The 17,046-nt window shown below is 42.3% G+C and overlaps 1 protein-coding gene across 1 annotated transcript in view; it reads left to right on the forward strand.

Moving 5' to 3' along the window:
* Nucleotides 1-4,674: 4,674 nt before the first annotated feature.
* Nucleotides 4,675-17,046, forward strand: part of MEOX2 (mesenchyme homeobox 2) — a 54,300-nt gene continuing 41,928 nt past the window's right edge. Inside the window, exon 1 of the mRNA XM_052800946.1 lies at nt 4,675-5,556. Coding sequence (XP_052656906.1) covers nt 5,046-5,556 — 511 coding nt within the window. The 5' untranslated portion in view covers nt 4,675-5,045. The remainder of the gene's footprint in view (nt 5,557-17,046) is intronic.

A 17,046-nucleotide genomic window follows, 5' to 3' on the forward strand; every position in this document is an offset into this window, starting at 1 on the left:
AATTGCAATATAACATGCAGATTGGGAAACAAATAGTATTGTGCAAGATGGTTCAGTTTGCAAATAAATTATCTATTTAAAACAAACACACACCAAAGTTTTGAAGAGAGCTTGTTCTGGGGCTTTTGAGTATCTAATGTGGAATGCAAGTTTCCTAGAGCTTAAACTCTAAAAGCATTCCTGAAACATCATAGTTCAGGTGTGAAGCCTCAAGTACATTAAGCATTTTAGTATTTCATTGGTTTATTTAAATTAAAAAGGAAGCATAAGATATTTTACTGGTTAGAGTGGGCTGGCAATTCAAATAACTTTTAATGATGTAATGCAAACTTGTAAATCATTTTCAATGAGGGCCTCATACTTCAGCATAACTTTTATGTAATATACTAAATTGCTGGCATAGCTTTAAAATTTGTAATACTTGGAGATCATGAAAATTAGAACACAATCCATATGTATATGGGAGAAGTAGCTGAAAATATGGATTCAGGCTTAAAGTTTTTATACATATGTTGTAGTCTTTAAAGCAAAAATTGTGTCTGATAAGTGTTAAACCATGGCACATGTAAATGTTAAAAAGAGTGAAATGGAAGTACACCACAGAAATGCAATGTTAAAGTTATGTGGTACGTGTTGCGGTAGCGTAATTTCTCACAAAAAATGTTTTTATGGCGAAGTATAGCGAAGATACTGGTATACCATAGGTTTATGAATGGTAAATGTGATTATCGTCATTCTTAACTAGTCAGGGATTCAGTATTTTTGACAAGTCAGTCAACAAATTATTCATTTTCTGTGCAAGGATTTTCAGTTAAGGCATTCAGGCATCTCTGAAATGATGCATAATCCTCAGGCTTTATTATTGCTTGTATCTGTAGGTTTCCATTGCAGTACAGGTATCAAGAGAAACAAATTATATTGCTTCTATGGGAGTTAAACAGGCAAAATTTAAGGAAAAAAGAAAAGCCTGAAAATAAACATACATCTGTTGTGAATCTGGATTGACTCTAAGGTTAAATAATGATGCCTGCCTTCACCAAATTGCCATGGAAAAATACGAACTGATCATAATTACAGTACAATAAAACCTCGTCCTCTTGCTTTGGTAGGCTCTTGAGTACAATAAAAACTTTGGCTAAAATAAACTGAATTCATATTTGTAAGCTTTCTCTTTGACAGTAAGGAAAATATTCCTAAATGGTGTAAATTGCCATCTTTTTGCTGACTTCAACAAAGTTATGACAATTTATACCACTCAAACGGTGGTCCCCAAGCATGCCTATCTGTCTGATTTTACTGAAGTATGCGTATTGCCAATATGCAAACTGCACACTAGAAAGAACTGTTCCAGAATCCTACTTACATTCTGATAAATATTCAGGAAGATGGTTCTTTCAGCCTCCAACGTAAAAAATATGAGCAAGACTACAAAAGTCCTGAAGAGGAGGCATTGTACACTGGTTCATTCAGGTCAATTTTATATGATCTCTTTCCCCATAAATCATAAGTTAAAAAAAAAAAAAAATTAAAAAATCACCAAACCGGAAAAACACAAAGCAAATGCAAATATTAGCCCATACATGAAAATATAAATGATGTTCCAAACTGGGTTGGCTCCAGATGTTTTTATGAGTTAAACGGTTTACTGTTTTCATATATTTAAAACTTTCTATTTTTTCACTTGATGTTATAAGCTTTGGGCAAACTTGCTGGCATTGATTTAAGTTATGCTTTTGTACCACATGTAGGTCAAACGCACATTCTGAAAAGATATAATATGAACAAGAATTCAATCATTAATACTGAGAGGTAATAAGTGCTTACACTTTCTTCAGCAATTATTTCACTGAGAAGCTTTACACTGAAGCTTTCTTTGACTGAAAAGTCATAAATTTTTAGAAAGGATGGTATCGTACAGCCACAGTTATCTGATAACTCTGCACAGAAACTTTTTGAATCATTTCAGTAAGCATTTGAAATTGTTTATTTGCCTTAACATTAGTTGCCTATATTTGCATTCTCCTTAGATTGTTCAAAATGAAAGCATAAAGCTCTATAGAGGTTTGTATTTCCAGTTCTTGCGTGCTTAAAACCTCTTACTAAAGAAGTAATAAGAACACTTGATGCAGGACTTGTGTACGTATTAGGGGACTCAGGAGCCCAAGGAAGCACAGTCCCGAATATTCAGGTTTGATTACGAAGCTAATGGCAAACACTTAGCCGTGCCATTATAACTTTGCTATTGCGTTCTTCTTTTTTTTTCCTCTTCACCTTTTGGAGCCTGTCCTACTTCTCCCTAAAAAGTGCTATTTGGCTCCGTCTCTTATTTCTCTTGGAAACCTAATCTTTCTCCCTCCCCCTCGCACCCTCTCACTTTCTTCATTGTCCTTCACTTATTTCACTTTTTTTTTTTTTATCCCGTGCGAGAAATCCTGTGCGGCCATCCCCTAGAATTAAAAAAAAGAGGCATTTTTACACTGGCTTGGGTTTGGGACCTCCCCGGCCGCTTCGCAGCTGTGGCGGTGTCAGGGCTTCAGCGGCGGCGGCCCTTGCAGGAGGGGTCCTGGCATTCCTGCCCCCCCACCCCCGGCCCCGGCCCCGGCCCCCCCGACGGCGTCTCGCCCCCGCGGCCCGGGCGGGCGGACTGACAGCAGCAGCAGGTTGGCGAGCCGCGGCGGGGAGCGGTGCGGCGGGGAGCGGTGCGGAGCGGAGCGGCCGCCGGGGGGGCCGCCCCACCGCTCCCCGCGCTCCCACCTGGGGCCGCCCGCGCCCGGCCCCGCCGCCCGCCCCCGCAGCCCTCGGGCCGTCGCCGGCGGGGAGACGGGCCAGGGCCGGCGGGGCCACGGCGGGCGCGACGCACCGCGCCGGTAACTCTGTCGCTTCATGGCACTGCCTGCTGCTGGGGGACCCCCGCCACACACCCCTGTGCTGGCAGCCCGGCGAGTCGGCAAACCCAAGAGGGGTTCAGCCACCGAGTTTTCTTTGTACTCCTCTCTTAATATTAGAGCACATATTGAAACGATAAACACAATGAAAAGCACAAAATATTTCATCAGTGTTGTAACTGTATATTTCCTTTATTCTGAAGAAATATCAAGTTTTGACCAGTGCACAGAGGCAGCAACTTCTGCTTTGGACGCCACTCTCTTTTTAAAGACCGCATTGTTACAGTTAAAGCTAAAGACAATTTTTAAAAAGCATTAGATGTCAGAAAAGGGGGGAAAATCTTACCGTCGAAAGACTGCTGCAGGTTCCAGCTCAGTCTGAAACTGCAGGGAAAAGTGGAGCAGCTGCTGAACAAAAGTTTTAGATTTTTTTTTTTTTTAGAAAGTCTGCAAAACTAATTTCCCACAAAATAGGACTCAATTTCCGTTTAAGAAACTCGCTCTTGCAAATCTCATACAATTCCTGATTTTTTCCAATAGCAATTCAAATTCATTTTATCTTTCGCACATGGACCCAAGAATTTAGACTTAAATTGCAGGAGCGCAATGGTTTTCCTTTTATTTATTTATTTATTTATTTAGTATTTATTTATTTTGAATTTTGATTTGGGGGGAGGAGGAGGAGGAAGGTACAGCGAGGAGGAAGGGCTAAGGATCAGAACGTTTCCGCAGTAGGCACCTCTTTGGTCAGTGATCAATAGATGCGTTATCCTGATTTAAACCAGTTAACGGCCGCCTCCGTGGCTACTGTTAATTCCACTACACGCATGTTAAAAAAAAAAAAAAAAAAAAGCCTAGCCCGGACTCCCTAGGTTGTTCCTCTTGAGCCACTGAAGACCGCAACGAAGAAAATGAAGATACGGGGAATAAAAATTAGGCGAGTTCTTGTTTCGAAGGGGCAGGGGGCAAGCAGGGAAACTCGTCTTTCTCCGGCCAGATCTGATGGCCCGGTGGGCGCCGGTGGTTTCTCTGCGGAACCGGCCCCCTGAGGCTGGCGGGACAGCGTGAGGTGCGGGCGGGAGGCCGGGGCAGCGCGGCGGCTCACCCCGGGAGCCGGGGCGGTGGGTGCGGGCGGAGCGGGGGGCTGAATGCCCCGCACCCGCGGCCGCACCGCACTCCTCGGCGCGGGGGATAGCGCCCGGCTCTGGCCCTGGCCCTGGCCCCGGCCTCGGCCCCGGCCCCGCACGCCGCTGGGGCCGCGCTGCGCCCTCCCACCTGGGCGCGCAGGTGAGGCGCTGCCAAGAGCCCTCCAGCCCGCGGGGGAAAGGGGCGGTGGTAGCCCCCGCACCCCCGCCTGCCACCCCGGAGTAAACCCGGCGGATTCCCCTTCACGTCTTTATTGCGCTCCCCGGGGGGATGGGGGGTGGGGGGCGGTGGCACCCCGAGCGGCCCCGTCAGTCCCCCGACGGGGCGGCGGTGGCCCTGCCGGGGCCGCACGGCGGCGGGGGCACCGCCGCCCCCCGCCCCCCCGCCGCCGCCGCTCCGGCTGGGGGGGCGCGGGCGGCCTCGCCGGCCCCGGGGCAGCCCCGGCGGGCGCCGCGGCGGGGAGGCGCGCTCCGCGCGGCCCGCCCGGGGGCAGGGAGAGGCGGGCTGCGCCCCCGCGGAGCCGGCCCCCCCCCCCCCGCCGCTGCCGCGGGCGCCCGGGGCGCGGGCGCGCAGCGCTGCCGCCCGCTGACGGAGCGGCTCGGCGCGGGGACGGCGCTGGCGTTTTGGAGGGAGTTTGCATGTGGTCAGTGCTGTGTTGCTAAGCCAGCCCCCAGCTCACATTACACACTACTGTATTTATAACCTCTCGGAGCTGTTTCCCCCTTCAAGCAGTTCTCTGGGACCACCTTCTATTGGCTTCAACCTCTCCCACTTCTTGACATCTGAGCAGCTCTGAGAAAGGCTCATCTAGGTCCGAGTGTTTATGCAGCGGAGACTGGCCACTAGGGCTAAAGACCTGGATTATCTGAGCTCAGCTGCCTGCTGCAAAGTCTGTCGTTGCCTTTTTGGAAAAAAAAATCCCAACCCCGATCTGTTTACAGTGAAAGTTGACAAAGGGTGGTGAAGTTGGATCCTTCCTAAACTCTCCTGCCTGGAACCTGAGACTTGCATGCCATGGATCACACACTCTTTGGCTGCCTGCGCAGCCCCCATGCCACTGCGCAGAGCTTGCACCCTTTCTCCCAGTCTTCTCTTGCCCTGCATGGAAGATCTGACCACATGTCCTACCCTGATCTGTCTTCTTCTTCTTCCTCTTGCATAATAGCGGGATACCCCAATGAGGAGGGCATGTTTGCCAGCCAGCATCATAGGGGGCACCACCACCATCACCACCACCACCACCACCACCACCAGCAACAGCAGCACCAGGCTTTGCAGACGAACTGGCACATTCCTCAGATGTCGTCTCCTCCCGCCGCGGCCAGGCACAGCCTCTGCCTTCAGCCCGACTCAGGAGGACCCCCGGAGCTGGGCAGCAGCCCCCCCGTCCTGTGTTCAAACTCTTCCAGCCTGGGCACTAACACCCCCACGGGGGCAGCGTGTGCGCCAGGGGACTATGGCAGGCAGGCTCTGTCCCCGGTGGAAACAGAGAAGAGGTCCGGCAAAAGGAAAAGCGACAGCTCAGGTAACGGCTCACGCTTTCCCCTGCGGGGCGGGACCCCCGGGCGGAGGGTGCCGGGGGGAGCTGCGCTGCCGGGCCCCGGGTCTCCCGCCGCGGCGCGGCGCGGCGCGGCGCGGCTCGGCTCGGCTCGGCTCGGCTCGGCTCGGCCCGGCCCGGCCCGGCCCCGGCCGCCGCGGTGCTCTTGTCCCCCACTGACACCGGGCTGCCGGGTCTCTCCTTCCCTCAGACGCGCTCTCGGGATCTCCATCATTAAAGCAAGCTTTATTAGGGCTACGGGGGCAGAGGGGTGGGGGAATAAAAAGGAAAAATCCAGCCCGTGATAGAGCGTGAAATCGAGGTGGCGGTGGTGGGGAGAGAGGTTCCCACAGTCAAGGAGAGAAACGTTTGTAGTTTTGGTGAGGATTTTAGCATCTGGTCCCGCGTCCCCCTCCCCCCTGCCCGGTACGCCACCTCTGCTTCAAAATTCAGAATATAGCGCGCTCCTTCCCCTCCGCCCCTTCGCCGCGGAGCGGACTGCGGTTCCGAGGCGATTGCACAACGCTTGGAAACTCTGCCTTGGAAGTGGGGATTCGGGCGAGGAGCTGATGCCTTGCTGCCCTGGAGGATCTGGGAGCGCCTGCATCGAACGCTCAGCGTGGAAGGGGCAAAACCTGGAGTCCGTAAAGCGAACGGGTGAATGGGAGGTTTAGAAAGCTGCCTCACTTCAGTTTGCTGGTGGCGGGGGCGGAGGGAAGGAAGGAGCTGTCTGACTTCTTTTAAAATCACCGCAATTCTTACTTAAAGACGAGCATAAAAACATGTAGACCCGCAGTCATTCCAGAGCGATGATTTGGCATCGCTGAGCGTGCAAAAAAACTTGACATAATCTCTGCTTTTTAAAACTGCAAAGCCTGTCAAAGTCCCACTCTGACAAAAGCCACTTGGCGAAGGCAAGGCGACTGATGGCACTTCCGTCAGGGCACACATAAACCGGGGGGTCATCAAAAATATACTGAGACAGGCAGGAGGCACTTGAAAAAGAGAGGGCTCAACAGTTTGAAAACTCAAGAGCAGGCGTAGCGAACTGTTTGTTATCGAGGAAGAGAAAGTGAAAGGCTTTTCCAGATATTTATGAAGTTCACAACTGAAACCGTGACCTCTTTCGCTCGAAATGTTGTGAGCTTGGTAAAGTGGTAAGCAACAGAAACTTTAAAAAAAAATAACCCTCAAGAATACCATCATTTTCTTCACTGTCCGTCACATTAAGAAACATTTACAGTAATTCAGAATGGGTTTAACTGAATTTCGTCTTACATAGCTGGTATACAGGCTGAAAACTCTTCCAAGATTAAAAGCCGTATTTAGTTAAAACACTGGTGGTGAAATCTATTGTTACATCTTCCTTACATTTTATGAGATAAAAGGAATTCTTTGATTTCGTGAGGTATATGAGCAATACTAAAATTTGAGTCCCCATTACTACTGGGAAAATAACTGGATGCCTGTTGGTGTAAGGATTTATTGTATTGTCAGTCTGTTTAAAGCTCAAGGAAAAAAGAAAATTGGTCCCTTTCACCATCAGGGAAGTATCTGTCTCGCCTTCTGTTTATTTCATTTTGCAATGCAAACCAAAAAAACACCAGTGGGGAATGCCCCAAACTGTACCCTGAAGTGACTGGAGTCTTCCACTGGATTTAGTGGACAAGGGTTCGAGCCTTTAGCCATGGTTAAGCTTATCTTGCGCTGTACTCCGAACCTCACTTTCTAAGACTTTCTGAAGATCAAGGCAGGTAACCTTTTCCTCCTCCCTTCCCCTAAGAAAAAAATATTATGGCAGTTCACACAATTGTGAGTCTCTCAAACAGAAAATAGGCATCTTTTGACAGCAACCGGGTAGCTGCTGTATCTTCAGTTTTTCTTCAGGACAAGCCTGAGTTTTGGACCGAATATTTAACCCCACCCCTTTATTAATCCTGAACTCTGGTGCTAGATATTTAATGCCCTTCTAATGTATGGCAGCAAGAACTATTCTTAAGTCACTGTATTTCTATATTTGTCACCCATAATTGCCCCTCATTTGATTAAAACCCACCCCCTTTATTTCTCATTTATCTGTTTTTTTAAACAAATTACCGTACTTGAAAGAATTTCATCCATGCCTTCCCCACTTTCTGGAGACATATTCATCACACTTGGAACTACTTCAATAGGCATTTGTATAAAATCCTAATAGTAAATAACTAAGAAGTGAAGAGAGACTGTTTAAGTTTCAGTGCCAGCATTCTGAGACAATTATTAAAGCTCTTGGTTATTTACAGATATATTTCCTCTTCTCAAGCGTATCACTTAAAGCCACAGAATGTTCAGTGTTTTCTTGAGCCCTGAATCTGTTCTGCATTTCAGAGCTGAATTAACCTTAGGCTACCCCTTTCTTGCACTACTCTGCTTTTACTTCTGAATGTTTAAGACGAGGAACGTCGATTCGTAAAGCTGAGTTTATAGATAAAGAAAGTAAAACGTGAACATTCCTTGTATCATTTATCTCCCAAACTAGTAACTGTTGCTCAGCCATATAGATACTCTGAAAATTTACCAGCAGAGATACCTCATTTTACTTATTTGCTATGATGGCGGGAGTGTAATTTTTTAAAATCATAAACAAAAATCTAGAGGGCGAGCACATTTTGGACGACGGACTGTGTGTTTGTCCCTGTGCTTGCTCTTTCCCCCTGGAATTCACATATTGCAAGGGAATGGGAGGATAGAAGTATTTTGCGCTATGCTGTGTAATACTTTTGTCTGGGATTGAGAAAGCAAGGTGAGATGTGCATTCGTGGTAGTTTCATAAACTTTCTGACTTACAGTTTTCTTTTGCCCTAACCCAGGTTTTAAGCAGTTTGGGAAGTTCCCTTTGAAGATATTGAATAGGCTGCTACAGAACAGGGTGAAATTGTCAACTGTTCTTGTTGTAAAGGACTAGGAAATACTGCTTGCTTAGTCATCGACCCCTGCATGCTACAGCTGTCAGTGTCTCCAGGTTTTGTAGTTGCTCTCTCATTATCTTCCGAACATTCCTTGCAACCTGCGTAGGCCCAGAAGCGGGTCAGTAAACTAGCCTGCGAGCTGAGGAGTGATGCACACTAATCTTTAGATGTTAATGTTTTGCAGTGAATAATGGCATCTGCATCCTTGCCTTTGTAACTCAGCTCTGTGTATGTCAAGGATGTAGGAGTAAAAAGACGATACTAAATTTGAGGAGAGGTTACAAATAAAATCGCTTATTTTAACATGCACTAGTGGTCAGAATTATCTGTGTGCTAATGAGGTGCGGATGAAAACCATGCTGAGTGTATAAAAAACATATTCTTGGAGTGCTTTGTTGCTTTGTAGTACGAGTTGTTCTATAAGGAATATTTTGGATTTTTCTAATGCCTCCCCTTCTCATTACTTGCCTGTGACTTTTGAGGCCATTTTATTTCTGGTTTTTACAGAGTAGGTTTTGATTCTCAGACGATGCAGATCGCATCAAATGCAAAATTACTACTGCAATTGTCTAAGTTGGCTTACTTAGGTCCAAGTTTTCTTAAAACTTCAGTCAGGAGAAAAGCACATTAATGCCTATATAGAAAGTGTAACCTAGGTTTACTGAGAAATACAAAAAGAAAGTGAATCTGGTAGCCTTAAGGAAGCCTAAAATGCTATGGCGAAAAAAATATCTGTACTATGCTGAAAAGACCAGGGGGAGGCTGAGTACTGTTGAAGGAGTTCTGAGCCCTACAGCTATTCAAACATTTAATTGCGATAGATAAATGTATGCTACAAGTAAATTTGATTCCAGTTAAAGTCTAATGTAATTAAACACATGCCCCCAGGCATGAGAAGCCTTGGGTTTTGGGTTTTTTTTTCAAGTTTGACATGGAAAAATGTTTTTATATGGCACAGATTTCCAAGGAAAGGCTAGCAGGTAATAACAACTATTCATATTTTTTATTCTGTTTACAATAGTATCATATAGAAACACTGCTGTTAAACCTACAAAAACATTTCAGGAATCCGGTGTTTCAATAGCTGTTCTGCTGAGTTTTGTTCATTGACAAATCACATGAAAAGAAAACAATACTCTTTTTTCCAGTGTTTTAACATCTTTTATAACCTACCTATTCTCAACATGCAAGCAGTAAAAAGTTACATCTCCAGGGAACTTCTTTTAAACATATCTAAATATCATAAATCATACGTACTTGTTTGAAATGGTCTCTAAAAAGCAGGTCATTTTGATAAATGATTATAAATACTGCAAAATCATGGGTTTTGAGGACTTCTGATTGGTTTCTGAAACACATCAGTAAGAAAAATGAGCTGCACACTTGTAGTCAAAAAGAACTGTGTAACTGATTCATCAATATGTCTGTGCTTTTCAGCGTGGTTGTAAATGGAAGCACGAAAAAATACATAATAAAGCACAGTTTTTCTGGAAAGAGTTAATTTGTTTGGTATCCAGTATCAAAGCATCACTTACCAATAAAAAAACCCCACCACCAACAAAAAAACACCTCTGTAGATTTCATAAATGAAACAAGTTCAAAATTGGATGAATAATAATCATAGTTTTAGGAGAAAACTTTTAAGACTACCTATTGGGCCACTTGCTGGATTGTTTACTAGATGAAAATTTGCAAAATGTTCACTTTTGTTCTCAGGAAATATAATCAGAACTTTTCTAGGACTGTAAAATTTTTAAACACTATTTTACTGATACATTCTCAGAATTTTTTGCCCATAGCCAAAGAGTAATTTTGTGTGGACAGAAATAAGTATGGCCTCTAATTATGTATTTCTGTCTGTTCATATATATATATATATATATATATATATATATATAAAATTCAGTAGGATTTACACTTCCCCCCCCGCCCCAACCCACCCTTTTAGAAACATCGGGGTCCCAATGCAGACGTTCACCGGAGCAGAAATGTTTATGTGAGAAGATCTATTGACTCTAGTGGAACTACTGAAGTGCTCAAGGTTCTTTCAGCTGTTGGAGCTTAATTCTGTTATGCTGTTTAAAATCTTTGGCACAGAAATGTAATTGCATGATATTCTTCTATTATTTGGTATTAAGCTCTATCAAGGATCCCAGTCTTCAAAGCAAAGTCACCAAGGGATCTGGATGAGTAAGAAGTGTGGTACTAGAACGAAACACAGAAGGAGATATGGACACGTGGAGATTAAAGACATTAATTGACATTCTGTCAATATCTGGAGAAAATTTCACTAAAACTTCTCAGAAAAATCATGGTTGGAGTTACCTTTCAGGATTTTTAAACTGCTGTTGCGTGGTAGGGAAAGAAAAATGCTTTATAATTCTTGCAGATATTTATTGATAAAATATTAGGATTGCCTGGGTAAGCATTGCCAATTCAGCATTATATATATAAATATATATATATATATGTATATATATATATAAACTGAATTTTAATTTAATTGGTTTTAACATCCTAGGATAAAATTTGTCCTACCATATCTAGCATAACTTCTCTAGTATTTTGCACAGTAAGCAATCAGTTTCTGGATTTTTTTTTGTTAGACTTGTTGCCCTTTTTAGACATGCTAATTATTTAGTAAGTGCTTTTTAATTGAGCCTGTTAATCTGCATATAGTTTGCTGTTTGGAAATACTAATTTTTTTAGTGATGTGATGACTCGATATGCTGTATCTTTGAAGTCCTCGAGTCGGATTGAACTCTGTGTCTTGAAATTCAAGGGAAGGTGACAACATTATCTTTGCTGATGTCTGCTAATAATCTGATATTGCTCAGTGGATTATTGCTTTCAGCAAATACAATGTTACACGGCAGCAGGAATGGTTGCTGTAGCGTGTTTCAGTAGCAAAATGTATTCTACCAAGTAGTTTTGCTAGTCTCTGGAAAGGAAGCGAAATAAATCTGGTTTCATCTGCTAGAATGAGCAGAGTTTAAATCCATCAGTAAAATGTAGTTATGGTGGGGTTGGGTTCAATCCTTATTTTTGCTATGTTATCCTGTGTCCTTGTTCTAATACACTTAAGAATGCAACTTGAAAGGACACGAAAGAAAAGTCATATTTTTAAAATATAAATACTTGCATATGTCGCTAATAAGGTTTCTAACTAAAATAGTGTGGTGTTAGAGAAGTTTGATAAATAGTGCTTGAGGCTACTTCATTACATCAGTGCACAGCTGGGCACTGAACCCAGCCTTATGATCTGCCTCGAGCCTGTGCCCTGTCCTTTCGCGTCTGTTTCCCCAACCTATACAATGACAATACCAGTGCTTTCCTTCCATTTGTAAAGTACTGTAAGCTTTTATTTAATGAAAAGCTTTGTGTGCGTGTCTGCGTGTGCTTGCGCTTTTTTTAGTAGGCTTTAAAGACTTACAGATCTGCATCACCATTTCTCAAGTATTGCTGGTGGCAGGGTAGGAGCGAGACGGTGCGCAGCCGCCCTGCAGAAAAAGCCTTCCTCCCACTGCTCAGCAGGGCAATCACATCACCTTTACCAGCATGAGCTTGTGTGGCTGCATAGGTGTGCACAGCAAGAAGTCATTTGACTTCTGGGGTGAGTGTCTGGGGTCTTTGATGACCGGATAGCTGCTTTTCTATTGTATTTAATCAAAGTTTGAATTAAAAAATAGCCTGAGTAATTGTGTTGGATGCACACAGTCTAGTCTTGTATGTATTTTAAGTATTTGAATGACTAAAAAAAGTTATTAATATAAATGGTTTCTAAACATACATGCTAAGGGAAGTTTCACCTGGAAGATACTGATGACAAAATTCCTGCTGATTTTTGGTAGTGCCAGATTTTAAGATGTGCATTCTCACTATGAAGTAGGAAGAATTCTTAGCTTGGGAGAAGGAGATAGACCAGTTAGCCGTGCTAGTGCTTATGCTTTTTGTGATACGGTGTCTCGCATGCTTCCAGCGGCAAACACAGCAAAGGAATGCTACTTTAAAAAAACACTGCTGCCATCGGTCTTACTTTTCTAGCGTTCGTTGTCCTTGTTATTTATTAATATATATTACAAAATGTGTCCTTTGATAAGTTTACCTAAACCATATCCTTTTAAAATATTTTAATAGATAAAAATTAAATCATAATGATGTTATTCAATCTCTGCTAATTTTATATATATATCTGTATTATCACCAGTGCAGAGTTGCATCACTGTATCCTAGCATTCACTGAGTCATGCAAAGTGGAAAAAAGAAATCAGTAGTATAATGGGATATAGTGGTATAGAGTTCACTGTCGTACATGAAAAGTTGCTTCTGAAGTCTTCTACTAAACATTATAAATAGACAACTTAGGCTGTCAAAATTCTACTTGTTAACATCAATGATATTAAAGATATAATATTCATTGTAGATTAGGGAGGATGTCCTTCATTTTGAGATCTTGGACCTACAGAAGTCAGTAACATACATCCTATTCAGAATGTGAGTTTATTTTCCGTATGGAATTGTGAATTTTACAAATAGTTTTGGGGGTAGGTTACTTGACTAGAAGTTGTGCATATTACTAAATAGGCACGCGATTATACATCAAAAGAAAAATCAGAAATCACATTTGGAAATTGGCTACTGAATATTTTGTTTTTTAATGATGAATGTAATCATTCAATACTATGCAGTCTGAAATCACTGGAGCTTCTTGCTCTACACAAAGAAAAAAAGCAGTCTAAAGTTTATATTGGAAATTACCTGTGCTGAATAAACCTTGCAGTAGTGGAAAAAGGCCCTTGAAGTACATAAACAGAATAAAACATACATGAAAACTTAACGGTCATTTGAAAGAAAAGTTATTTTGTACTTGAACCTATGTTTCCTTTTATCCTTCTTTTCAACAAATGAAACAAAATAATTGACCAAACAGCAGAAGAAACAAGTCTCAAAGGAATGAGTCAAATCTTTCATTTATGATGGAAGAGCATAGTTTTACTAAACCAATAAAATCCAGTGGATTATGAAACCCTAACTGGAAGCCAAGTAATCTTTTTTCTTTCTTTCTTTCTTTCTGAAGCTGCTTCTTGGACTAGAGAAAAATTGGTTGATTGAACATTATTTTATAGCAAATAGGATATGAAAAACTAAAACTGAAACAGATTACTTCAGGCTTTTAACAGTGCTTCGTCCTTCTGCATTCTCTCAGATCTCTAGTAGCTATTTTTTATTTTTAGGAAGTGAGCCTGAACAAATGCTGCCTTACATAAACTGAGTTAGATGCACTTCAGTAGCATCCGCCACCATTGTGAGTTTTAATTCTTAGACTGTGATCCCATGATGATGCCAGTATGCATTTAATTTTGTATGTTGGGAGAAGAATGAAATCTTGCATGTGCTGAAGTCAAAACTATTGAGTGGAGCCAGGACTTCACAGCAGAAGTAGTCGTATTACTTCGATATGAACACACCTGAAGTTAAGTGGATGTTTACACATTTTGGCGAATTGGGGGCATTAGTCACTTACATTTACCAAGCAGAAAAAGACTGTTTCCCACTTTGGTCCTTCTATAAATAGATACTAAAAAATCTGTCGGACATATGTGGACTGACAATATAGCTCTGAAGAGAGCTGAATGAACCGTGGGGTTTTCTACCTGCCAAGTAAAAAATGGCATATTCCAGAAGAATGAAATGTGCCCTGAGTGCGCGCGGGGGCTTCCTTGGAAGGGGGTGTTTTTGCAGGGTGAGTGGGGCTCCTCAGGTACATGGGTCTCAGCAGCTTTTCAAGCCTTTCCTTTTCTTCCAGCTGGTGCAGAATACCAAAATGCTGTAGACCTCATCCTCATAGGATATGTGGACCAGCAAAACCTACTTGTTAAAATGTTCTCATTACTGTAAAAAGAATGGTAGGAACAGTGACTAGATGTCTCCTAAATTCATGAAAATATCGGTTGGTTTAGTGAAGGAAAAAGAACTGAAGCCAGATGTGTTGATAAACTATATGATGGCATATTTTGTGAGGCTTTGGTACACTGAGCTGGTAAAAACGGTGTGAGTGGAAGCCCAGGCGGCTACAGTGACATCGACCACTCAAAGATGCCTTTTAAAGCTTTGTGCTTAGAACGCCAGACAGTATTTTCTGCCAGAAGAAAACAGCAGTCTAATGGAGGCTAAGGCGTGTTCACTCCTTTTGAATTGGTATCTTCTGAACTAGACTTTAAAATCTAGTAAAAGTCCGCAAGTCATACTTGCCTTATATAAGGCTTAGGGAGAACTGAGAACGTTGCAAGTGCTTTGCACTTTGGAATTACTGATTTGATTGACTCAAATGTGACATAGTAGTATTAAGCTCTTTTTTTTGTCTTTTTTTTTTCTTCTTTCTATATTCTTGTTTTGTGAGTACCACAATGACCTCAAGCCACAGCTGTGTGTTAAGTCTTGCGTTCCTGAGGACATTAGAACAATACATACTAATGGTCTCACTCCTGGCTCCCTCTCCCTCCCTCTCTCTCTTTCCTTTTTTTACACAAGCACATTTCTGAAGGAGTGTATGCGGGTATATCCTTTCAATTTCCATTTATCCTCACAGAATGAACACTTCCTTTATTGCAAAAAAAAAAAAACCCCTCACCCTTTACCTTAATCACATTTCCATTGGATGTTAGCCTACAATAACTTAAGAACCACAGTGATCCGCTAAATAGAACAGTACTGTTAGGTGATGTAAGTCTATTAGGCAATGCAAGCTGAAACAGTTATGGATCAGTGGAGCAGAGTCAGATAAGAATAGGAGGCTTCATTAGCAGTTGTCCATAAGGTGTCTTGAATCCACAGCATTATCTTTTCTTGTATTATCACTTTATTTTACATCATTTTCTAATAGATTCTATTATTGGGCCAATTAAAAGAGTGACTGTTCCAGATGCGTTATTTGTTTTTATGAAATAATACATTATTATTAAAAGTAGTAAATAGAATAACTAAAATTCTAAATTTAAAAAAAGTAATGTGAATAAGCACAGGAGAAAAACTGGAGACAAGCGCACAAATATTTTGGATTGGTTTAAATTATGAAGAAATACGCTGCCAAACTTTCCTGTAGGTTTGGTTTAGCTTTGCTTTTTTTTTTTTTTCCTCGACTCATTCTGACCCCTTTGCTTTTTACACTTTGATACATTGCTACAACTTTATGAGGCAAACATCTTTATTGCTTTAATATGAGGGTATGTACAGAAATCTAACAGTATTCGAACCCTATAAAGCTATCTTTATTTCACTGGTTCCAAACTAAAATTTAGACATGCAGAGAAGGTACCAATTGAGTTTACAGTTTGCTGGCATGAGAAATATCAGGGATTTAATGTTTTTGTATTTGCAAACATATCACCAGAGCTTTGCCAGACATGACACCCAAACAAACACTGTTTTTTTGAATAGAGATTGTGTGTTTCAAGTACAGTGGCTAAACACATCCAGCCATTTTGAAATATGTTTGGTGAAATATAACTTACAGACTGACCCAATCCTTCAAAGTTCTCCGGAAAGCCATTTCCTTCCCTCCTGCAAAAGTCACTCAGTGCTTTACCAGTCTGTGTACTGATGCTCTAATCCTGCTGAAGCTTAGGTTACTGTGTATAATTCTCTTGGAATTAATAGTATAACATTCAAAAAGTTAAGCACAGGCATGTCATTGCTACTCTGTCATTGATTCCTCCAGCTCGATGGTGTGCAGCTAAGAAATGTTTGTAATAATTCCACAACATATGGGTAGATACCATAAAAATATTATTTATGGAGGCTCTGGCTTGCTTTGTGTTTTTCAAGCATGTTTCCACAACTAATTGATAGTCTTAATTTACACACACACAAACTAAAAGCTGCATCCATGTTAACCTTGAAACATACGGTTGACTTGATTATGTAGATAAGTGGAAACCTTGATGCTACCCATATAGAGGAGTCTGGCTGCATGTTATTGCTGGCTTATTAATTAAAAGGACCTTGTTAACATATCAGCAGACTCTTATTACAAAAGGTGGAGGTGAAATCCACACTGAGCTAGAAATGCAAGTACTGCTCTTATCTGAGGTGTTCATACGGACCTGCACGGAGCCTTACTTGTTCAGAAGTTATTTGATGAGGGTACATGTTCCCTAAATACCTCTGGAAGAGTATTTCTGCAAGTTTGGGAACTGAAGCAAGTCCAGGGAATGAGTGTAGCATATTGCACAACAAGGACTGAAAGAAAGTCTCACTAATCAGCCTTTGCACATTCCCTGCAATGTCGTTTAATATCTCCTGTATCTCTGCTCTCCATAAAGCCTAAGAGCTACCTTTATACAGTTAAGGTCGGTTACTTTATAAAAGCAGACAGCATTTCCTTTCTTTCCAGGGCATAAATGCACAGATGTAGAAAAAAAATGCTCACAGAAGAGACCTGGGGGTAAGCACAAAGCATCTTTTCACAGGGGCAGAACAACTTTGCCCTTGGTTTCCCCAGTACAAGGCCACAGGCTGCTGCTTATTCTGA

This window comes from Harpia harpyja, chromosome 1 (assembly GCF_026419915.1).
Source record: "Harpia harpyja isolate bHarHar1 chromosome 1, bHarHar1 primary haplotype, whole genome shotgun sequence".
Lineage (NCBI taxonomy): Eukaryota > Metazoa > Chordata > Aves > Accipitriformes > Accipitridae > Harpia > Harpia harpyja.